The 25,337-nt window shown below is 33.2% G+C and overlaps 1 protein-coding gene across 3 annotated transcripts in view; it reads right to left on the bottom strand.

The window, feature by feature from the left end:
• Window positions 1-2,662: 2,662 nt before the first annotated feature.
• The window catches only part of LOC145666738 (heparanase-like), a 64,469-nt gene continuing 41,794 nt past the window's right edge, over window positions 2,663-25,337 (bottom strand). For all 3 annotated transcript variants that reach the window (XM_081734275.1, XM_081734274.1, XM_081734277.1), the window contains 5 exons: window positions 20,141-20,369; window positions 11,899-12,032; window positions 10,596-10,774; window positions 7,903-8,159; window positions 2,663-5,916 (listed from right to left, as the gene is read on the bottom strand). In XM_081734275.1, the coding sequence (XP_081590401.1) occupies window positions 5,757-5,916; window positions 7,903-8,159; window positions 10,596-10,774; window positions 11,899-12,032; window positions 20,141-20,369 (959 nt within the window). In that variant the 3' untranslated portion in view covers window positions 2,663-5,756. The remainder of the gene's footprint in view (window positions 5,917-7,902; window positions 8,160-10,595; window positions 10,775-11,898; window positions 12,033-20,140; window positions 20,370-25,337) is intronic.

The following is a 25,337-nucleotide window of genomic DNA, read 5'->3' as shown; positions in this document are numbered from 1 at the left end:
TCGATTATTATTGAAATTGAAATGCTCTCTCAAATTGCAGCTGAATGTAAATTTTGTCATTCAAAGAGAACATCAAGATTCCGTTTGAATTTTATTTTTACAATATCAACAGCATAATTTCTTAACGATCCTGTCCATTCTCTGAGCAAACCGAAATCTCCATCAGTTCGTAAACCTATTTTCATTGACATGGTGGAAGACGAACTGATGGATGGCAGTAGGTTCGATTTAAACGTTGATGTTTCCACTATGGTGCTTCTCCAATGGAACATTAACGGATTCAGCAGACATCTTGAGGAATTGAAACAACTTATCTCTGAGCTGTCACCAGTTGTTATGTGCTTCTTGCAGAAAATCCATGCCTGACCCTGGACCTAAATAGGGGCACCCTTTTTTAAATATATACCTTTCTTAAGGAAAATTTCTTGAAATTTTCTCCCGAATTTAGGGACGACTATACATGTATGAGGTATCGTTCGAAAGTCTGCATCCTTCTGAAGACAATGATGCACGAGCCATGAATGTAAGGTAATAAAGGTACGAATAGAAGCCTCTTAATAAAACAGCAAAACTTGATGAGTCAATCACAAAAACTCGAGATACAAGGCAAAACTTCTTATTTTGCTGTATAGAATTATGTTTAATACTGCACTTATTCCGGTCAAATTAAATATAATAAAAAAAGATACAAATATAACCCGGTGTGGCAGATTTTATATATATATATATATATATATATATATATATATATATATATATATACACTAATCTTTCTAATTGTGAATCACTTACAAACATGAAAACTGAATCAACTAAAGCCCATAATATACGATTTGGTTTTAGCCAATTTATCATCAAATAACTAAAACAATATGCAACGTATAATATTTGCAAATGAAAGACATACAATTGTTAAAAAAATAAGTAATAATCAGTAAAATATATAATCTAGATAAAAGATTTTGAAAACAGTTTCGTTATCAAATGAGTTTATAACAAATTTCTATAACAATCATAAATAAAGCGCCATGGCTCACATTTAAAAAAAAAAAAAAAAACTAATACATCTAATAGATGCAGGATGCAGTCTACGAGGATCAATATCTGCGCTTGATAAAATTACCTCTGAAAGGAATGGGAAAGAAAAGATACCCAAATAAGAAGCATGTGGGATTTTTTATTCCCAGCCGATAAAACCGCGAGAATGTTAGTGACAATACGTTTGTCATTTGAAGAATACGATGGAAAGGTCACTAAGAAAAATTTTGCGAATACAGTACAGTACGTCAAAATACTCCACCTGTCAAAGAACTCCACGCAAAATTTTCAAAAGCACTTTTATACGAATACTCCGTGTAATATGTAAAAGAGAATTTTAGACATAATTCAGGTTTTGTTAGAATAGTTAATCCATAGCAATGCTAGTATCTCGTATTTCCTGCTCTACCAAAGGGCGGCTAGAGCAGCAAAAGAGCCAGATAAAAAGAATTCGCTCCTGCAGTGGTTATTAAGTTTCATTACTCGAAGCTTTAAGAAAAAATCACGTGGTTCACAGAAAGATTACTTCACCTGTCTACGTATGCGAACTTGCATCCACATGCTCTTCATGAATCACTCCTGTACTCTAAGAAGACGGCAGGCACGTACAAATAATTGTATGGAATGTGTTGACACGGAACTCAACGCAAGGTTATTTTCAACAGAATGTACCACACGCAGCTGAGTCTCTCTCTGTAATCAGTAGTTTCTTTGACGAAAGAATCGTTTCATCAAATTTGTTCCGATTATCAGGTCTGTCGTCACCTTTATTTCTTGCAGAGTATTTTAAAGACCGTTCATACTAGAATCGGCCACGAACCATGGATGATTCAAAGAACAATATACTAATCGAATCAACAGCATTGCGAATACATTGCAACGTACTGTACAAAACATGTAGTGACGGATATGAATCCGAAGTTAAGTAAAACTCCCATCAGAGGTACTTTACATTTAGAACGTAGTTGTATCTTCATACTTTCTATTAAACAAAAATTCTGAAGATTTTAAAAACACCTTTTTAAATGAATCACCCTGTATAAATTTTACTGCTTATATAACGAATTCATTACCATAAACAGTGAAAACATTCCAAATCCTTCACCAAAGTTTTTTTTTTCTTCAGATAAACTGAAATTTAAATCAAACACTTCAAATGATTATTTCTAGTGTAACTATAAATTACTGTGATAGTATCAGATAATAGATCAATAAAAACACTTAAAAACTACACTATGAGAAATTAACAATAAATGCTCCATGAGACATGAAGGAAAGAAGCAGAATAACAAGAAAAATTAAAGAACAGAAAAATGACTGTCAAGTGTCCAAGTAACTCTCACCTTGATTAATATCGTCGTCGTCCTGGCAAAAGTAACGAAGGCCAAAATATTAGTTTCGAGATATAGCTGTTTTAAAGTTTGAAACCATTGCTAAAATCGGTTTCGCAATTAATTACCGCCAATATATCTTTATGTTCTTACTCCTACACATAATTTTACTGTTCTTGCACTGTTCAATTTGCTGTATTAATTTCTCAGATTCATGGAGTTCATGATTTCTGCCAGAATGACGATATATATATATATATAATTAGTATTTTAGTGATTAACATAACCATATGTCATGGTACAAATTGCATATATTCTTTTGGCATAATCCAACATACAAATATGAATGTTCAAAAATGTATGAACGATGCAATTCAAATAATACGTAATTCTTATATTATCTGAGAGGAAGAAAAGGATGTAAACAATGCAGTAATTCGTCTCAATAACAAATACACACATGCAAAATTTATGTACATAAGTTCTGAACACATTTTAAAATTGAGCTCTAATGTAAATCTACACTGACATTGACTAGAATAATACAATTTTGTACAGATAAAATATTGAAACTTAAATTATACATCTTAAAATAATTGTTTTATTTCAACTATAAATTATTGTAATGCAAAGACTGATCATTAACATATTGTCAAAAACGAACCCAATTACTCTAAGCTCAAGCTTAGTACTTGTTGAAATAACAGATCAGATAAGCATTGGGCTGACAAAGACGACAGATATTAGTCGCTGAAATTGATACAACTCATTAACGTATACATAAAAATGTTCGATTGCAAGAACTGAAAAGGAATTCCTTTGAATACAAAGGAAGAAAAAATGAAAAGTGATATGAGATTGAAAGGAAGGTAGATTAAAAAGTTTTGAAAATGTACTATTTTGGATATCTGCTTTACGTTATTTTACAAGTATTATTTCTTTAGTTAGTATATTAGAACAATATAGAGAAATCGCAAAGAAACAGGTATGACTTCATAGAGTAAGTAAAAATACTTTTAGGAGTGATAAAGTGACCCTTGTTCCTTACATTGATATGGCTTTCTACACCCCTGAACCAAGTTTTTACGGCTGTTTCTATGATGACTAGTTTCACAGATGGATCTAGGCCCGGGGGAGACTAGGCCTTCCAGTTTTTTGAGTGAAAAATAATTGAAGCTATTACTTATATATTTTTGAACGTTTATAATAAACACATGATATACCTATCATATTTGATTCTGGCTGCTTCTACCCCACTTTTAGCTTCTAAATCCGCCTCTGACAGGATTCCACTAATATTGTCGTTGGCTAGTTTCTACATGGCTTTACATGAACCATATAAGATCGATGATTCTATGAAACAACTTCCAAACACTCGGCGCTCTCTTCTACATCTGGTCCATTTCTCCAGCAAGCCGGAGCTTTCTTTTGTATTCTTGAACTCCCTTGCTCCTTCTCGTTTGTCTAAAGAGAATTTGGTGTCTACATACTACGCGGTGTGTCGGTACATAAGCCGGCCAAGAGGGGATGCTTGTCTAGAGAAAAACTTAGGTCATGGATGGGAAAAGGTGCTGAATGATGTGTCCAGTTCATTACATAATCGCTTTTAGATATAAGTGTTATCTTCCCTCAATAAGACTTGTAAAAGAAAGAGGAAAAAAAAAAGAAGCCGAATAATGAAATCGCTTCGAAAAAGTGAACGGAAAATAAAGTTTAGGCAGGAGTCCTACCTTTGAGTCTAGTCGAGGAATTTTTGATAGGGATAGAACCAATAAATTAATCCTCAACAATAATAATTACTGATTATGGTAATGCACTGGGACTTAAAAGAAAAAGCTGAAGATCGAGAAATGTTTCCCGACTCGAACCTAAGAAAAGAAAACTCATTAGTTCCAGGACCTACCGACAGGCAGAATACTTAATAAAAATAATATCACTAAATTGGCAGAAGATTATTACGTAATTTTAGTTCTCACGGTTAATTATGGAAACTGGGCTCCCATCGAGAATCGGATTCGAGGTCAGCGCTTTATATGCTAGATACCCAGGAGGCCCGAAACAAGGGAGAGAATAAGTTTGTAAATTTCCGATGAGAAACTGATTTTTTTTTTTTTTTTTTTTTTTAACGAAAGAATCCGCATGTAAAAAAAAAAATCATTACGAAACTACTTAATTGAAACAAAATCAATCTTCAGCTCCTCCTTAACAGATTTTTTTAAAACATCCCATGATTGTACTCCGAAGCCAAGAAAGACTAATAATAATAATGAACGCAATAATGGAATGAAAACAGTCGAAGGAAATGGAAGAACACACACACATGGTGTTTGCCCATCCATCTAGTGCGAATTAGGATCGAATCAGAGGCACCATGGCCCCGAAAATTAAGTTTGTTCACATACATAACGCTGTTGGTACTATTTTAAGGTTTCAGAATAATTTGATCTAGTCAGAATTTTTTCTCTAATTTTAAAGATGAGCTCCTCATGGCTAAGCGATTAGCGTACACGCCTGTGGCGTTGGAGATCCGGGTTTCATACCCGGCGGGAGCTTATGTCGTTTGGACCCCACTTTAAGCTGTAGGTTCACGTCTTATATGCCCTCGCTGCTGAAAGGTACGTCAAAATCAAATATAATTTTAGAAATTTAAATATTTTTTTCAGTGGTCAGTGATGATATTTTATGAACGCTTTTCTATCAATATTCATGCAGATCTGAATTCTACACATATCAAAATGAGTAAAAGTGTGAAAGACGAAAATTATAAATCTTGAAAGTAACTCAACTAAGAAATAGGAACTAAACATATAAAGACACATTCATATCTTTGTTTACGTGTGCTCCTTTTCATAAGATTTTAACAAATCGTACATTTATTACAAAACAGTAATACTAACACAACAATAAAAGTAAGCTGTAAATACAAGTATTGTTACTTGTAATTTGTTACAATTTCATAATCCTTTTTTTTTTTTCTTTCTTTATAAGTTCTATAATAATATTTCCAGATTTATGTTATAGACTCGATCTTTACAATTGATGTATATTTGAAAAAAGAGTAATTTGCAGTTGTATGATCACTTTTCCATTTTAATGTGCATATTTCAATTACTATGTCTGTTTACCAGATATTTAAATAAGTTTTCCGTTATTTTGTTGCTGTTATATGATGTATTTGTACCTATCATTTTTTGGTTCCCTTGAAAACTTACTGTTAAGTTGCTATTGTTACTGCCATTGTATGTATAGTAAATATTTGATATACTAGTGGCTTGGGCAAAAAAGTTCATAGATTGGACTGTACACTGTACGTTATTAATAAAACAAATGTAATTACTTGCATTATAAACTATTGATTAAATCAACAAAGATTAAAACTTTTCAATGTTATAGACATAAAGAAACATTCGCTTTCGGGAAAATCCAAAATCCCATAGAAAATGGTGGCAAATATAAAACTGATGCTAATGGTAATATTACAGGTGCAAGAAAAGGTACATTTCCAGATTTCCGTAGCTCTAAGGTCCTTCCGTTTAGCAGACAAAACCTAATGATTTAAAATAAAATAAATACACGTTAGTGATTGTGAAAGTACAATAAAGTTCAAGAAGTGCTTCAATGTAAAACCATCTTGTAACAAAAAGTAAAAAATAAAATATTTGAAAATCATACTTTAGTTTTAAAAAAATTAAACAACTCGTAATAAAAAGTAAAAAATAAAATAAAGTAAAGTAAAAATAAAGTAAAAAATAAAATTTAAAGAATATTTTTAGAAACATACTTTCATTAAAAAGTAAAATATTCGTAGTAAACAATAAAACAAATCATACTAAAAGTAAAAACAATTTTGTTCTTAGGAAAATTACTTAAAAAAAAAAAAAAAAAAAAAAGGGCTTTTATGCATGACTATAAAGAAAAGCATGCGGAGCGCTTTCGTATAAAATCAATTTATAACATGAGTATATGAGAACGCTCCCCATGCTTTTCTTTTAAGTCATGAATAAATAGCTTTTTTAAAAGTAACTGTCTCAAAGAGGACTTTTTATTACTTTTTAGTAAAATTTGTTCTATTTTTTACTTCTAGTATGATTTATATTATTTTTAAGGAAAACACTTTTAATATTTTTTTTATTATTATTTTATTGTTGATAATTTTATTCAATGTCGTTTCAGATCTCATTTTTCTAAGTCATTACGATGCATGTGTTGCTCGAGGCGGCCTTCAATTCGATTATGTCTTTGTTGTGGTAGCTCATTATTTCTTTAATTAAAACAAAACTGAGCTTTGCCGTAGGAAGGGGAGTCAGAGAAGTTAGCTCTAGAACATATAGGATCCTGCAATCCTGTTATAGAGTGTGCTTTTAAATTTCTTCTTTTTCTACTGATACAGTACATGTTTTCGAATTTTCTTTAATTAGCTTCCTAATTGTGTCGTCCTTTCTATTTTGTTAATTGCAACATATTCAAACTCTATCATTTTAAAATGTTATTTTTATTTATCTATTTATTTGTTGTTAATACTTGTTTCCCTTTCGATATAGCACTGATATTCTATATACATTTCTGAACAATTCTTTCTACATTCACTAGAATTGGCTAGTTTCTCAAAAATACATCTGAATATTCAACCAGTGTGTCCGTCTAACCTCTGACGGAAGTGCAAACAATTGATTATCTTCCTTCAAGATTTATTTCTGTGACACACACAAAACTCACTTTATGAAGGAAAACTTGAGTTCGGAATGGAATTCGTGTAACAAAATTCGAGCCTCCTCTAATAACTAATAATCCGAGTTAACCTCTAATAACTATTTGAAGGTTTCAATAATGTATATATATATTTTTTTTTTTCACACTGGTGGAAGGAAATATGCACTAACACTGGTTCAATATTTGCTACGTTGTAACACACACATATATAATTAAATATTGCGGTCCCAGTTCGATTAAAATTACTTTAAGAATCACCAAAACTTATCACGATAGTTACTTCAATAAATTAAACTATTTTTATTATTTTTAAACTTTGTATTTCCTTAATACTTATCATTCATTTTGCAGAAATTAAAAATACACTTCAATCACTTATGGCTTCCTCACTTATTATATATTTAGCATAAATAAAACAAGTTGAAACAAGTCTGGCCACAAGAGTTATCACAAGGTATCAGACTATTGTCCTAGTTGTCCTAAAACTAAATATACATAAACGTTATCGCTGCAACGTCAAACCAACTTTATTTTACATACACACGCTCTTCGGTTTACAACTACAAAAATGAATCTTGAAACAAAAATGAATAAATAAATAAGTAAACCCGTTGTCAATTTTAAAACTACATTATTAATCCCGTCCCTGCCGTCCTTGCTCATATCTGAATATATATATATATATATATATTTTAAAGTTATCTCACTAGTACAATCCTACTAATTAAAATTGTAATTTTTTCTCTCTCGAATATATTCAAGATACCTTAGAAAAAAAAAATAATATATATATATATATATATATGCATGCTCAAATTCCTACCTTGATTGCAATCCTGATTTTGCTGTAAGTAAATATTCATGTATTTCAGTTTCATTCTCTATTCCCTTCACAATGATTTTAACGTTAGTACTTCTTAAATTCATACCAAATATAGTTATGGAACCACGTTCATATAATCTTCCCTTCTTCGTGCAGTGACAGTAAAATCGAACATGTTCTCTTTCTCCAGATAAAAGATCAGCAGCTAAAACTTCTTCACCAACGAACTTCTTATACAGAACAGAAAGCCAAAAATCCTACCAAAGAAGAAACTGATTAAGTACACGCAGAATGGAATTTTGAATTAAGTGAAAACTGGAGAAAACAGACGTTTTTCACCATATCCTCTATACATGCAAATTAAATTGATGAGTTGATGTTTGAGTTTAACGTCCCTTTCAGCAGCGAGGCTATATGAGACGAGACCTACTGATTAACGTGGGAGCCGAACCACATGAGTTCCCGCCAGGAATTGAACCTGGGTAAAAATTAAATTAAATTCACAGAATGGTAATGGTACTGGGTTCTGTGATTTACTTTGCCGGTGCACTACAGGTTGTTCGCTGTATATCCAACAATTTTCGATTCGGTGCTGCCATCTGGTGTATCATGCTGGAACTATGGGTCTGCTGGCGGGAACAGTGTTGTGTCTAACCTTGCAATTACGTGAGTGTTATCAAATGGCGCTGAAAATTAACCGGTATTGGAGGGTTACGGAATAGGAAGTGATGTAGGAATGCCTCTCTTTTAAACGAAGTTTCGCATCAGCTGCGGAAATCTTTTCGATGACCGTACGCTCTCGGATACACTTTTTCTCTTTAAAAGGTTGGATAGATCCTAGACCAAGCAGAATTACCACCCTTACAGTTGTCACATAAGGACTTGGTCACTGTACAGTGATCCGCACCGTGACTTCTCTGGCCACAATTCACACAAATAGCAGCAGCCGCATTACACGACGTGCTGGTGTGCCCGAAATTCTGATATTCCGAAACAACCAAGAAGACAATGTTTCTTTCCGTTGGCGGCGCTCGAATATTTAAATTAGTAAGTCTCTGTGTGCTTATACAGTCTGTATATGTTGATAGTGAAGGAAAAAGGAAGCAAATAATACAAAATATAAGTGCAATTACTAAAAGGACGGGAGAATTTTGGGAAAATCGACAAGAACTACCTGGTCATTGATAATACATGAATTATATGAGAAACTAATGAAGTAATAAAATAAATTACCTACTGAAAGTAATTAAAAAACACAACTAGAACTAAAGTGTGTTGTGTTTTCACCGACACTCTCAACCAATAAGTGATAGCAGAAGAAAGATGAGTGATGAATTTTCCTATCTAATGATGCGTCAGCGAAAATTCTTGTAACTTGGTTTTCCTTTATTTGTAATTTAAGACATTATGTTAACTAAGTTTTGATAAACAGTTAGTTTTCCACCGCCCTTAGGAAAATCATTGTTCCGAAATAATAAAATATTTAGAAAAAGTGCATAGCAAACAGAAATACTATTCCTATATTTCGATATTATATACTATTTTCACGCTTGTAATACAAACATTAAGGAGATGCAAGAGTTTGAAGAGAAGAGTACAGTGATAACCATGATAAATAAAATATTGCAAGATGCAAACTGTAATTAAAATCCCAACAAAATGAACTATCCTTGCACCTCCATGAACTCTCATTCATTAATTAAAACTAATGAGATTGAAGTTATATTTTGCCTTTTCACGACAAAACAGCTGAATCCTTTGAAACGAATTTTTAAACAGTTATATTTGGGTTACGCCAAGTTTTTATCGTTTCATTTTGATTGGAACACAGGAGGCAAAAGAGGTTCAAATCGATTTCAAAAATACGGTATCTCATGAGTCCTTCAAATTAAGAAGAAGAAATAAAGTTATCATTAAAAGATGACCACATATTCCAGATTTTCAAGAATTCCGATTCTAAGGAGGGGAGGGGGGAAGCAATTTCCATACTATTTTAATTTTCAATTTTGTATTAATAAAATGTGAGGAAAAGGCCGAACCGTTTGAAATGAATTTTCGAATATAGTGTAACTGGGATTTTATCATTTAACTTTGACTGAAATAGTATTCAAGAAAGGGAAAAGACCAGAGTATAACATGAGCACTTCAAGTTAGGGAGATAAAATTCGACATACTCTTATTAAAAATATGTTTTTGAAAATTCCGCTTCTTCACGGAAAGAAAAACAATCCCTACAATATTCTACTTTCAAATTTTGTATTCATAAAATACCCATTGTAAGAATTTTCTTAAATTGGAAGTGTGAAATAAGTATGTAAGTACTTCATTAAAAATAAGCGAACAAGTGTTTCAGCGGTTTTGAAAGTTCTACTTCTAAATGGAGAAAGGAGGTCAATTTCTATGATATTCTAATAATCGATTTTGTATTTATAAAATGCCCAATATGAAGACTTGCTTGAGTTGGAGTTGTGAAATTGTGTATATAAACTCTCCATTAAAGATAAGCGAACAATTTTTTTAGTGTTTTCGAAAAATCTGCTTCTAAAGAGGGAAAGTGAATGTAGTTTATGTACCTCTACTAAATCAAATTTGCATATACCTTCCAATTTTTTTTATATATTTTATTGTGCTAGTTAATGATGAAAGTAAAGAAATAATTGAAGACAACGTGGGCAGGTTAGCAATATACTTACAGGTAAAGGTTGTAGATCTTCGTCAATAAGAGAGTAATAGCCATGGTAAAAGGTTTGTCTAATGACAAGGTCTATGCCCATTCGTGCCGATAGACCTAACTTATCTAACCACAAGAATCCTGCCACATATCTGTCAGATAATCCAGGCGCACCTCCACCATACGCACTCCCAGTTTCACCTAAGGATAGAATACAGCAACAGAAACCAATCATTAAATAATTTACCAATAATAATTGTAATGATTGTCTTAAACATATATGAACAATTTACATCCCCTATCATATTAGGTTCGATTTAATAATAAAAGACTATCATATAAATTTCGAACATCGATTCTTCTACATTCAAGACAGTTGTAAGCGGGAGACCATGTATTTATTTAATATACTTGTTTGAATACAGAAAAAGATATTCAAGGTTTCTACACATATAACATGAGTGAATGTTGAGTGAGCTGAATAGTGAAAAACATATAACATGAGTGAAAAACATATAGTAAGACTATTCATGGCTTTGGATTAATTGTTTTAACAAAAGAGACACTGACCAAAGCTTAAAACTTTACTTTATTTTAAATTATAATTTGTAACTGTTTCGGATATCTAGCATATCCTTATAAGAACCAAAAATAAAGGAAGTGATTAATTGGAAAGTGAACACGAAGACTTATAGGATGGGCTGAAGGCCTCGGTAAATAAGAAAAATAAATAAATAAATAAAAATAAAAAAGTACAACAATGACTCTATATATGACTGTTAAAAGAATTTAATTTTTTTTTATAACAATGAATATATATATGACGGTTAAAGAATTTAAACTCTGTTATAACAACATTTATATATATATGTCTGTATTTTCATTAATTTCGATCGTGTCTGAAGAAGGATATGCTAGATATCCGAAACAGTTACAAATTATAATTTAAAATAAAGTAAAGTTTTAAGCTTTGGTCAGTGTCTCTTTTGTTAAAATAGAAAAACATATGTTGACTTTTGTTTCACGGAAAGTTGTGTACTTCATATTTATATTCCTTTTAACCTTGCTTTTACCCATCCATGTTTAAATTCATTTTGAACTGTTAAGCTGATAATGGAAAGTGTGATTTCCGAAAGCGCTTCTTAAAGATATATTTTGGTCTGCAGTGAGTACTACCATTTTACTTGTATTTCTTTCTACGATTTAAATATTTTTAACTTCAAATACAGGATATTGAACAAATTCTTCAAAATGCACCAAATCAAATATCTGTACATTAACCTCAATTTAAAGAAAGAAAGAAAAAAAACTTATTGCATACTTACCAAACCAAACTGGAATATGAGGATCGATATCACGTATAACTCCATTCATAATACTTATTTCAGTAATCAAGGAGTTAAATATTTGGGGATTGACGAAATCTTCTAATGTAGCAACTCTGCCATTTAAGTAATACCTTAAATAAGAAAAATATACATCTTAAAACTGTGAAATATACAGAGGGCACGGTGGCTTAGTGACAGAGCGCTCACCTCTGATATGAGGGGTCGCTGTTTTTATCTCAGCCTACGTGGACTTGTGATGAATAAACATCGTGTGTGTGTGATTTTCTATGAATTCTCCCGTTTCTCCTACTTTCGTCATTCCACCATATCACCCTTCTCATGTCAGACTAATGTGCATAACTGTGGGATGTTAACCTCAAAAAAGAAAACACGGTGATGATAAGTGGCAGTTATTCCAACGTCCATCCCGACCACGTTATACAATGTGTTCAAAACGAAGGAATATTAAACTCCAATCAATTAAAACAGAAAATAGTTTAACTGCTAAGCAGCTGATTTTCTACAAAATTTCATTCATTATTGCAATGTTCTCGTGATATCTTCTAGATCCTTACCAATTCCAATTTAACCAATAGCATTTTTTCTCCACTTAAAAAAATATTTTTCTGTTATAAGTTGACATTTAAAAAATCCAGTAACCTCCGTACCTGAGGAGTGCCAAATTTTTTGAAAATGTGCGATCGTGATAACATACTAAAGGAATTGGATTATTGCTGGTGGGATTTTTGAATATCAATCTGTACTATGCAACTTGCTTGAGGATGTTTGTAAAAAATTAATTTAAAATCCTTTAATAATAATGATCCCAACACGCCACGCGTAAATCATACAGTACTAACTTCAGCATGTTGATTTGCCCTCGCAAAAGTCCAGATAAAGTTAGAGAAGAATGCTGAAGTTGACGAATATACGAATATACGAACTCTCCAGAATGATATGCAGAGGCAAGAGGAATATACAGTAAATGTCAGAATGTCAGATGTGCGTCCCGTATAGAGAATGCGAAGATACGCTGGATTTTCCTGTTTACTGGCCGGCAATGTGTCCAAGACAAAATATTTTTATTGCTGAATATCATTGCAATCCCTCTCGGTACCACCGTCCATACAGGATGTTCGCTGGCGTCACCTGACATAGTAGACACAGAGTGAGTTCCACACACAACGGATTTGCATACAATTACACTTCTTATGTTATCCAACGTTTTCCAAAGTAGAAACAGCATGCTCTACATAACATGTAAATAAGCACTACGATCAGCCTCTCCTCTACGATTACCAATGTGGTCAATTGTTTATACTAAGAACATCATGCCGTCTGCACGGTGTGGTGCAAATTTCGTTCAAATCGAACGATATATAAAGTGTTCTTAAATGTGTTTCCACTGGTGCATAATGATGGAGTCAAGTTCGTAAAGTCAGTTTACACATGCTTTACGAATCCTTTGAGTTTTAACGTATTGCTTACGAACTGCTTTTTTTAGTCTTGACGTAAAAATGGTCTATTTAATATTTTCATCAAGTGTAATTTTCTTCCATTCCCTTCCCTTCCGTTCCTTTTTTTTTTTAACCATATCTTCTATTTTCTTCAGAATGCAATTTATTTTCTTTTTTCTTTAAAGATTTTATCAGTTTTCTTCATCTCTAGGGACCTTAAGGGTATTATCAGTTATTTTTCCAAATTATTCTAATATTACTTCTATCTTCAATACTTTCTCACAGCTTTGTACTCCATTTAGCTAATTTCACGATTATTCTGAATACTCATATTCCGATTTATTATCCTCATGCGTGCATTATTTTAAATTCCGACTGTGTAACCAATAACAATGAGTTCTATTAATGTCTAGCTTCATTGCTTTCTAGCAACTTCATCACATATTGAAAATGGGACACACTATTCACTTATTCATATGCTAATACAAGTACATATTTATATGTTTCACATACAAATAGTAAAACATTTTATGACACTGGAAGTGTTGCCAATGTTAATTCTGAAATTAGGTCGGCTAAAGCCTACGTACTATACCGGCATTCGCTCTGAAACTCTGGAAAAAAAAATCTGCTAAAACTCCGGTAAGGATGGCAAGCACAGGTTCGAATTCATATTCTTCAGATTACGGTGAGAGAGAATTGAACCAAACTATGGATTTCTTCTTGATATCTATCAACTGTATCCATTGGTATCTAAATAGTTCTTTCTAAGGAGATAAACAATAATATGAATTCTTAACGAGAAACAACTATTTACTTTCCACAATACCGGTGTGGAAACTAACGCAATGCTGGAGTAAAGTATCTCCGTCTATTTAAACTAATTCTTTACGGCGTTTTTACACTTTCTACTTTATCAAATAAGCATTCATGTGACCACACTGAAAATTCTAAGAAACTCCAAATATAAGTGTGTGTGTGTGTGTGTGTGTGTGTGTGTGTGTGTGTGTGTGTGTGTGTGTGTGACGAATATTTTATTTATTTATTTATTTATTTATTGAACAAATTCCCAGATACAGCATAACTTTGCCATTTTACACAGGGAAAAGTTAACAAAAGAAAGAAAAATAAGACAACAATAACAACAACAACATACAACAGTATCAAAAAAGAGTGTAAAAGTAATATTATTCCGTCAAAACTCGTTTAATTGCTCTATCAAACACCGGGTAGCTCGAAAAAATGTCCACATCAATTGTTACTTGATTATAACAGTCTGGTATTCTGTAAAAAAAGAGACCTCTGTATAATTGCCAACCTAGGACGGGCAAGATGGAATAGGTGGATATTTCGGGTGATGCGGGACGGAACACGTAAGGATAGTTCCTGAAGTAATATTTCCGATCTTAAGTCTCCATTCACTATTTTATGAAGATATTTCAGATCAGAGATAATTCTACATACTTCCGGAGTCTGGATATTCAGGTGTCGCAAGAGTTCCTTCTTAGATAATATTCGAATTGCAGGAACATGGAAACGGACTATAGCGATAAAGAAATTGAGAATCGAGTCAAGTCTCGAGAGATGTGTAGGTGCTGCCATGGCCTATATGGAAGAGCAGTATTCGATCTTGGGCGCTATTAAAGTTTTATAAAAACTTGCTAATGACGAAACAGTGCGTAGTTCAATGAATCGATAAAGAAGTCCCAACATGCGCATTGAATTCTTAAGTATTGAGGAGATGTGGTCAGAGAATGTGAGTTTTGAATCAAAGATGACACCAAGATCATTATGACTAGCAGAATGTGTGATAGGGGAATCATTGACATGGTATGTGGAGGAAACAGGAGACTTTTTCAAAGTAATAGTAATACTGTCACATTTCTTATTGTTGAGTTTCAAGTGCCACATTTCACAGCAGTCTATAAGGTAATTAATGTCTTCTTGTAGAGCAATTGTGTCATGGAGACACGATATTTCTCTGTATAACTTACAATCATCAGCAAAAATCAGAAGGGCACTAGGTTCAGCTGATAAGTGCGTGTAGAGATCATCCATAAACAGGACAAACAGCAGAGGCTCGAGTACACTTCCCTGAGGGATCCCTGAGATCATAGGTTGGGGGTTAGAAGTCGCCCCTGAAAGAACAACTCTCCGTTTACGGTCCTTCAAGTAGCTGCTGATTAATGAGAGAAATTTGCCATGTACATTAAATCTATTGGAGAGTTTATGAAGAAGATGAATGTGCCTGACAGAATCAAAGGCCTTCGAGAGATCAAAGTAGATAACATCTAATTGAGTATTGTTATTCATACATTGATATAATAAATAAACTAATAAAAGTATAATTACTTCTGGAGCGTATGAAACACATCGTAATGATAACCTTCTCGTATTTTCGTTTCAATTTTTACATCCATATTTCAACTTCTTCACTCGGACATTCCTCTTCTGGATAAATGTAAACTTAAATCATTTATTCAATAAGTTTTTCACATGTTTAGTTGTATTAACACAGTGGAAATTGCAAGAGTTATATATCAAATCCATTCTTTAAGTAAAACTAAATTACAACTCCTAGTAAAATTGGAGGCGAATTCTATTTGTATTTTAACTATTAACAAAATTATAAATCAATGTACATACGTTTTTAATACACTTAAAACTGGCAAATACTTATACTTGTCCTTACACTTATTATTATTATTATTATTATTATTATTATTATTATTATTATTATTATTATTATTACATGCTTTCCCTAGCCGGAAGACATAATTAAATTAACGTAAGTCTAATGCAGTCAAACCATGATCGTCCAATTAATCATGAAAAATTCCATAATGATGTATTCAGTGATTATTATGTATAATTAACTATTGTTAAATAACTAATGTAATAAAGATTTTTATGCTAATTTTTATTAGTGAAGTCGGCAATGATGTTATCCCAATCTGCAGCAAAACTTCCTTTTTAAGCTTTTAAGTTTGTAAGTGGTGAGATTTTGAGTTTAGCGTCCCCTTCAGCAGCGAGGCTACATGACACGTAAACTTACAGTTTAACGTGGGATCCGAAACACATAAGCTCCCGCCAGGAAGAACCTGGTCTTGCATGTAGCCACGAAGGAGCTTTTTAAATTATTAGTTTTGAATTTTATATCCAAATGTATATGCTTCAAACACGTTTCTTTCAACAAAAGAAGATATACAGTGCAAAACAGTAATATCCTGTGTTGTATGTTTGATCGATTAGATGTGTTTAGACAACCCAGAAATGGCTTCTTTGTTCTCTCGGGACTCCCTTAAATGTTCTTTTAACCTAGTACTGATATTTCTTTTTGTCGTTTCTATATAAGTGTCTTCCCAAGAGCAAGAAATCTGATAAATGCCTTTAATGTATTTTTCTCCTCGAAGCGATTCTCATAATGGCTAAAAAACCTTTCCAAATTTCTAAAAGATTATAACTGGCTTTTGCTTTCTGTTTCACGCAGTCTGTACGGTAAACATGTAAATCATGGGAAGGAAACCATTGATAACTCTCATCTTTTTGTTTCTTTAATTTTCTCTGTTAATAATGTTCGAACTTCTACAAATATTGTACGCGGATTTTTTTCTTTTTTCCAAATTTTCAAAATCATCAAACTAGAACCATTAGCGAGATCTATATAAGTAATTCACTTAAAGTACTCTATTAGATCTACTGATAGAGACCTAATCTATAGGTTCTAATGAAGATGATGATCCAGATTTTTGCTTTGACTTGCCATGGACGTCCAGATGTTTTGTGAACAAAATTATTACTCGCGTAGATAACAATACTATTGACGCAAAAATGGAAACAGAAGTTTGTGCTTTGGTCAATGCCCACCCAATTATAACTGGCTTTAGTGGTCATAATAGACATATATAGCTCTATCCCTATTATTCCATTTACAGATTTCTGTAATTCCTGAATTTCGTTTAAGCTTCCAAGCTTTCAACTCTCCCCTGAAGTCTTGGTCACAGAGGCTAGAAACAGGAATAAAAAGAATATAAACATCAAGGAATAAATATGGAACGAACTTGCCAAGCGAAGAGCTATATTGTACGGAAACACGTTGTCAAATGTCAGCGATCAGTGGATAAAGATGATGCAAACCAAAATATGGCGGAGTCAATTTGTCCGCCTTTCTTGTTCCTTGTTGGAAGGTTGCCAACTCATATTATTTTTATTGGCATGCCAATGTTGTGAAAATCTTGTAATTACTGCCTCCCACTCGTCACTCAACCATCCCTTGTTTAAATTTAATTTCTTTTTTCTTTCTTTTTTTTTAAATGCATAAATAAATTTTCAAAAACCACTCTGACTGGGTGGCGTAGTGATTAACGCATCGGCACGGTATGTCAGAGATCGTTGGTTCGAGTAAGGCCCAGTCAATCACTTTTTCACTCTTTGCATTTGACTTAAATCTATATTTGTTCCGAAGAGGAATGCCCGAGTGAAGATTTCGAAATATAGATGTAAAAAATTGGCAGAGAAACACAAGAAAGCGAATTAAATTCATTATTAATAAGAATATAGCAAATACTAATAATTACTGGAACAACACAAAAAATCTCATCACTGGAATTGCAGAAATGAAACTTTCCTCTCTTCTTTGCCGGGCGCATGCTCTACCACTAAGCTAAGCTACCAGTAATAAATCAGTTTGCTAATTACTTGTTCTTCAAGCCTCAACTAAGCACCTTTTGATAAGTACTGTGTAAAGGCAATCAACTTTTCTGGGGATAAAATGCAATATTACAGTTCTGCATAATGGTGAAGAAATGTTACAATCAATTTCAGCAGTTAAATGTAGCAGTTATCTTCAAGGGTAAAGGGACAAAGAAAGTAGGCTCCAAAAGATTTTCATGTTATTATTTCTACGTCTAATTCTAACTTACCTACTTTAACATACTTTCCTTGTCCTCTTACACCTGAAGATGGACGCAACTTTTAGTGCTGAAGTTAGTTTCGAGAAGAAATTGAAATTAATTTCTTCTTTACTTTATAGATATCTAAGTATTAGTTTTGTATCTTAAGGAAGTGTTCTGCTTCCATTCCTATATGTACTTGCAAATATTTCGAATAGTGACTTTTCCGCTCTACACCTGTAGAACATCAAAAATTTACAAATTACGCTGTGAATTTGTAAATTAATATATGGAAACATATGGAAAAGTAACGCTATTAGGTACTCGAAAGCTTCTCTGGAGGAAAACATTTATAAATGTGTACACAAAACGAATACAGCTAATAGTTTATGGTCCTCATGATTGTTGTCAAGTAAAGCAAATAAATGAAAAAATACATACAATACCAACTCACAATAGACAATGATCTATTACTTACAATTTCTTTTTTCTGCGATTCACAATAATGTTTTAAAATATCAGGTTGTCCAAAAAAGTACTGAGCCACTGGAGATCAAAATTGAAAAATTGAAATTTTTATTATGATTTCAGAATGACATTACAAAATCACATATGCACTATTTTGTTCTATGACCTTCTGCCATTTTTCCGGAAACATTATAATCCCGTCTCTACAGAGCTTCTGTGAATTCTAGTTAAAAAATTGTGACACATAGTTTTCACATGGCTCTTGTGAAACTAACTTAACGCCACTACGGAGTTCTGCAGAGACCGAAACAAATGATAGTCTGACAGTACCAGGCCCAGACAATCCAGTCGATGCATTAAAACTTTCCAGCCAAATTATCTTAATTTCTGACGGGTGTTTAAACATGAATGCTGTCTGTATGGTATACGACATCCTTTCTGTTGATCAGTTCCGGCAGTTCTTTGAATTGCTAAGTGCAATCACGATAATTGTAGATAGTACGGGTCCGAGTCTATCGTTCTGCCCAGAGACATCAGCTTGTGATACATGATGCCCTTCCAATCCCCCCAAATGCACTGCATAACATTCCTGGACGTGTGTGGGCTTTGGCATAGACTGTTGAGTTTTTCGCACATTGTTGTCATAGGTTATCCACTTTTTAGCACTCGTGATGAACAGGTTCAGAAATGGCTTGACTTCGTTAAGTTTCAGTAGAGATTTGCAGACGGAAATCTGAATCGGAGTACATGTTTTTGAATCAGGTCATATGATACCCAAACGTCAAGTTTCTTTTGTAAACAGCTTTCTCCAAATGGTTTAACATTTTGGTGATTTACATCATTTGCCATGTCATGACTGCTTATATGCCGGTCTTGCTTGACTTTGCCAGTACATAATCCACTTTTACTGGATTGGTTGACCACTGCGAGCAGTATTTTAACATCGAAACTTCCGGAACGAAAACGACCCAACGAATTTTAAAATTTTATTTCGATATCGTAACTTGCTCATAAACATCGCAAATTTCTTCATCGGGCCTGTACAGCAGTTTTGCTTTATCGAAATAAAATTGTAAAATATACCCCGGTTTGGGGGAAATTTACTCATCTTCACCGCGCAATACCATACGTCCGTCCGATTATAATAATTCCATCACTTTTTTCACATCCACTAGCTTCAATTGTCAGCTGTCAAATCACGTTAGGCTTAACCTGCTGCGATTCATGTACCCTGAGATTTGGGACACTAACGCTATCTCCTGCGCAAAAAGCTCAATACTTGCTAGACTACATGGCATGTGTAAAATGGTAGAAATACCTTACCAGTATTTTCGATTCGGTATATAAATTTATACCCCTGAACGTCAATACTATATTCCATAGTTATATACACAAATGTATATTTTAGAAGGGGATACTTACTGATGCCAAGTTACTGCATCAATGTAATTTACAGCTTTTTCCAGATAGCCTCTTAAATACTTCGCAGAATGATATGTTGGTGGTCTAGGCCTCGTTACATCAGGTCCAACAATTGTAGCATTTTTATAACGAGAATATTTAAGAAGTAACTTTCTTAATTTCCTTACATCCTTTCCAAGTTGACTACTACTAACAGTAACATTGAAAACATGATGAAATGCATCTGGTTCTGAAAGACGAAACATAAATTTCATATAAGTTAACTGGAATCCAAATTTAAGAATACAACAGATCTGGTGAATAGCTGGGCCATTCCATATAAAATCAACAAATCAAGGTGGCTCATGTCCTTTAGAGTTTCTTCAAATTTTGTACAAATGTTGTGGTATCCAAACATAGCACACCTGGCAAATTTTACAGCTCTATCTCAAAGGGGAATGGTACTTGAAGTTTCAGATTTCTGGCAGAATTCATTCTTTCAGTCACCTCAGTCTTGACAATTATAAATATTTTTAACGCGGAAAATTGGAAACAGTCATTGGAAATTTGGGGGTTTTGTGCAAAAAGTGCCTAAATCCGCCCTCAACTTACATTGTATCATAATTTGTTTTTCTTGAACATACCAAAACACACCCTCCAATATTTTTATATGTTAAAGAGGAACACGAGAGCTACTTATTTTGTAAATTTGAGGTTGGTGCTAGGTGGCCCTTTTTCAGAAATACTTGTCAAATTTTGACTATTTTGTTCTTTTTTTTTTTCCCTCTTGGATGGTGAAATTCATATCCTTAACCTCACTTGGGAAGTACATTACTACAATGTTTTAATTGCTACAAATTCTAAGATTGTTTTAGTGAAAACCATTTTCAAATAGCTTCAATATCTCCAGAGATCTAGCGGTTTCAGTACTTTAAGTCGAAGGCGGACTTGGGTGTTTTTTGCACAAAACCCCCAAATTTTGAATGGCTCCTACAGCAGTTCCCTTTGAGGTAGAATTCTAACATTTTACAGGTGTGTTATGTTTGAGTACCACAACACATGTACAAAATTTGAGTAAAAGTTAAAACATATGAGCCACATTTTAGTTTCAAATTCGGTGATTTTATATGGAATGACCCAGCTTTATATCTATCTATCTAGCTAGCTATATATATATATATATATATATAATACTTCCGGAGGTAAACGCCCCAGAGCTAAGATAAATTAACTTGCAAGTCCATATCACTCTTGTGCAGACTATTACATTCCTCTGTACCTCCCTCACATTTTGATTTTCCTTCTGCCTCTCCGGCCAGACAGCATTTTCTGGACGCAAGTCTAAATATTAATCAGAAAGGAAGCCAGGACCATTGTATAAAGCTACCATTCTGACTTTTACCAAGTGTGACTAAATAAAGTCTTCAAGATGACTAGCCACGCGACTGGAATATTGAATCTCCTAATTATGATGCAATAAAGCTGCTAATTTATTTCTACGCCTGTAAACACTTGAAAAATTATAATGAGGCTTAATCATGGTTACGACAGGGAAATAAAGCTCCAAATAACATCAAAGTTTACAGATTTGATTTAAATAATGATAATAATAATAATGAACCTATGGCAAAAAAAGATACTCATTCAGATCAAGCCACGAAATATTAGTCTTTCTTAAAACTCTACCTTCGGATATAAACTTCATGAATGGTCTTCAGATGTTAACGAAAACTATGGCATAAAACAATTATTTAAAATAATCTTAAATTACAACAAAAATAATAAATTTCCTTACCGAGCAGAAAAATACAAGGACATCTTAACGGGGAGAATTCTACTTCAATTCGTGATATCGTAGCTCTAACTGATGTATCGCTTTAATCATCATATAAACATTTTTATATAATAATAATCTGGAGACCAGAAGAAATATCATCTGAAACCTATATATACAAGTAAATATATAAATTTTTGAGCCCATTCAGATATACTACGAATTACGTCAGATAAGGGACACATTCATGATATTAAGCAAGCATACACATAGAACACGTATTATTCAAAATAATTGTAAATAAATCTTGTAGTGTTCACTATTGTATTTCAGCCCACAATTATGACAATTTCGCTGTTGTCTTCTTTGAAGATATTAGTAAGAATGGATTAGGAAACTTAAGATGCTACAAATAGGCTAGTAACTAAGTAAGGATAAACTTCTTTTCTACACGAACAAATCTTGTAAGGATATATTACGTTAAGATAAGAGCTATCCGTACTTAAATTTTTCATACCAAACTCCAAGTTCTTGTTCTTGTTCTTGTAACCTCATATAGAGGTTATACATAGGGGAGATGCGGCACCGTAGTAGTTAAGTCCGCTATGGCCCTGGAATTGCTGAAAAAATAAAAAATTGACAAATCTCTACTAAAGTCATTGCTTAATGTACATTTGTAACTCCTTGCGTCCAGTAAAAACCTTGAAGAAGATACATGTTGCGTGCACTGAAGACCAGACCTCAAGAGAATAGTTGAACTTAGATAACTATGTTAGTAATGATCTTGAAAATTTTCCTAGTGGGAAGATGAAAAATGTCAAATGGATTTCGGACAGTTCTCTGGTGATGAGAGTGATGCATAACAGGACATATATATCATGAAGATTGTCAAGCAATATCATGTTTCCACTGAGGATTGAGTCAGTTTATTATTATTATCATTATCACCACCACCACTACCACTGTTATTATTATTATTCATTGGTGTTCTTGCCTTTTTGTATTTTGATAAGCTTTAGAAGTCAAATTGAGAAAAAGAAAAAAAAATCACAGGTGAAGTTGATAGTAGCACTTTCGCCAGATGCATTATCAAATGCCTTGAAGTTATTCCCTTTTTTATTTATTTATTTATTTTTATTTTTATTTTTTTTACGGTATCCATATAAAAATGAAGAATATATTTGCACCGGGTTTAGTAGTTTTTGAGAGGGATACCATTTATCTGTAAAAATTCAATCAATAATTGGATGAGAGTCCAAGAGGTCGTAGCTAAAATTTGTGCAACAGAAAAAGGTCCATAACCAAGTGCTCTGTGAAGTTTATTGATCATATAAGATCTGCCTTTAGTAAATTGTTCGCAAACAAAAATTAAATGATTCAAAGATTCAATATCACGCTGACACCAACATAAAGGTTAGTCAATTTATGTATTTGATATAATTTATAAGGCGTTAAGGCGGTGTCAAAAAGAAGGCGATATAATAGAATTACTCTGTATCTAGACCAATTATGTATAGTAAGCCATGGTTTGGGTTGAGAGATAGACATGATTTGCCAATAATGTCGCCCTGGTCCAAGCCTATTTTCAGATTTCCAAGCATGTAACATCTGGACTTGATTGCGTTTGATGATAGGAATAAAGTTTAAGTGATTAACTTTAATAAAAGCTGATTGACCATCATTACATGCAAACTTTGCAGCTAGGTCTGTATCATCATGGAATTTTATATTAGAATGTGATTTCGTGTGTAAAAAATGTATAATATATCCTTGTTCTTGAAATTGATGGTATAAAAATTTTATATTTAAAAGAAGCCAAGTTGTTTTAACATTCCAATGGGTGTGTCTCAAAGCGTTAAGAACACTGAGAGCATCAGAGCAGATACAGGCATCAGAAAGTTGTAACTTTTTTATTAATAAAAGAGCTTGCAGAATGGCAAAAGCCTCACCTTCGAAAATGGTAAAATATTGAGGAAGTTTGAATTTTTTGATAATATGAAGAGTACGAACAACAACTGCTGCGCCGACATTTTGATGAATGTATTTAGATGCATCTGTAAAAACAAGTGTACAATTTGAAGATAGCTGATCCACACAAGAGTGTCAAATGTAATTATTGATATTTGGTAAATGTCCTGAAGTCGAAGAAGAGACGTAGTGGGGAAGAATTGTCTTTATTTGTACCAAACTCGTTGTATAGTGAAATATGTAGCAAGGCAGTGATGAAGATTGTAGGATCATTCCTTCGTACATGTGAACTTTAAAAAACGCTTTGACTATCCATGGTGATTTATTTCTATACGACACCTTCTGATGTCTATTTTCCAATATATGTTTAATCTGATGAAGCTGTGCTATAAGAGGATTATTCCTTTTCGCCATTCGTGACAAAAGAAAAGTTTCTGCTAATTTGGAAATTTGTAAGTCAATAGGAATCATACCAGTTTCCTCAAAGAGAGCATTTTTGGGGCAGAAGGTAGGCTGAGAAAGGATGATTTTAAGTGCATCATATAAAAGTTTGCTTATTCGCTGGTAAAAATAGTTCATCTTCTCCTCATAAAATATGCTTCCATAAAGATTTTTTGCCATCATACAATGTGTAATAATTTTGTATAGACAAGTTGGATTGAGTACCCAACGTTTTGCACTTAAGCTTTTGAGAATGTTGTTGTATGAATCCAATGCGGTTGACAACAGAGCTAAGTGAGGTTTCCAAGTCATTTTTGTGTCCAAATAAAGCCCAAGGTATTTGAAGTGTCGAACATAGCGTAACGTACGATCTTCGATATGAATGGTAGGGCGTGTATAACAACGTCTTCGTGTGAAGACGGAGTATACAGTTTTCTCCCAGTTGATGTCGATACCATTGTTTATAGACCAACGTAATAGTTTCTGTAAGGTTTGTTCAATAAGAATTGTCCCTCGGTGAAGATCATCCGTTGTCAATATGAATATGTCATCAGCATACGAATACAGTTTTACTTCATGGTTAAGTTCTGTTATGAGGTCCAATATATAGAGATTGAATAGAGTAGGACTTAACTTACTACCCTGGAGTAAGCCAACCGATGTAGTTCTAGGTTTATTGTAATGTTTGCTAAGTTTGATAAAAATCTTTCTGTTGATAAGTAAGTTATGAATGATTCTAATAAATTTGGAAGGTATCTGTAACAGGTATAGCTTTTGAATGAGAAGATCTAAGATAATTGAGTCATATGCTTTTCTCAAGTCAACGCTAACCGCAATAACTAATTGTTTTTCAAGATAAGCCTGATAAATGTCAAGAATGAGAGGCCCAAGTGCGTCGTATGTAGAGGTGGCTTTTCGAAAGCCGGTGATAGTAGGAGGAAAAATTTGATTATGTTCCAAAAACCACTGTAATCTGGATAAAAGTAAGTCTTCAAATATCTTGAGGAAGCAAGGAAGTAATGCAATTGGTCTATA

This window comes from Thermobia domestica, chromosome 12, assembly GCF_964235325.1.
Source record: "Thermobia domestica chromosome 12, izTheDome1.hap1.1, whole genome shotgun sequence".
NCBI classification, from domain to species: Eukaryota; Metazoa; Arthropoda; class Insecta; order Zygentoma; family Lepismatidae; genus Thermobia; species Thermobia domestica.
The sequence above is the reverse complement of the archived record's forward strand: the minus strand, read 5'-3'. Positions and strand labels throughout refer to the sequence as shown.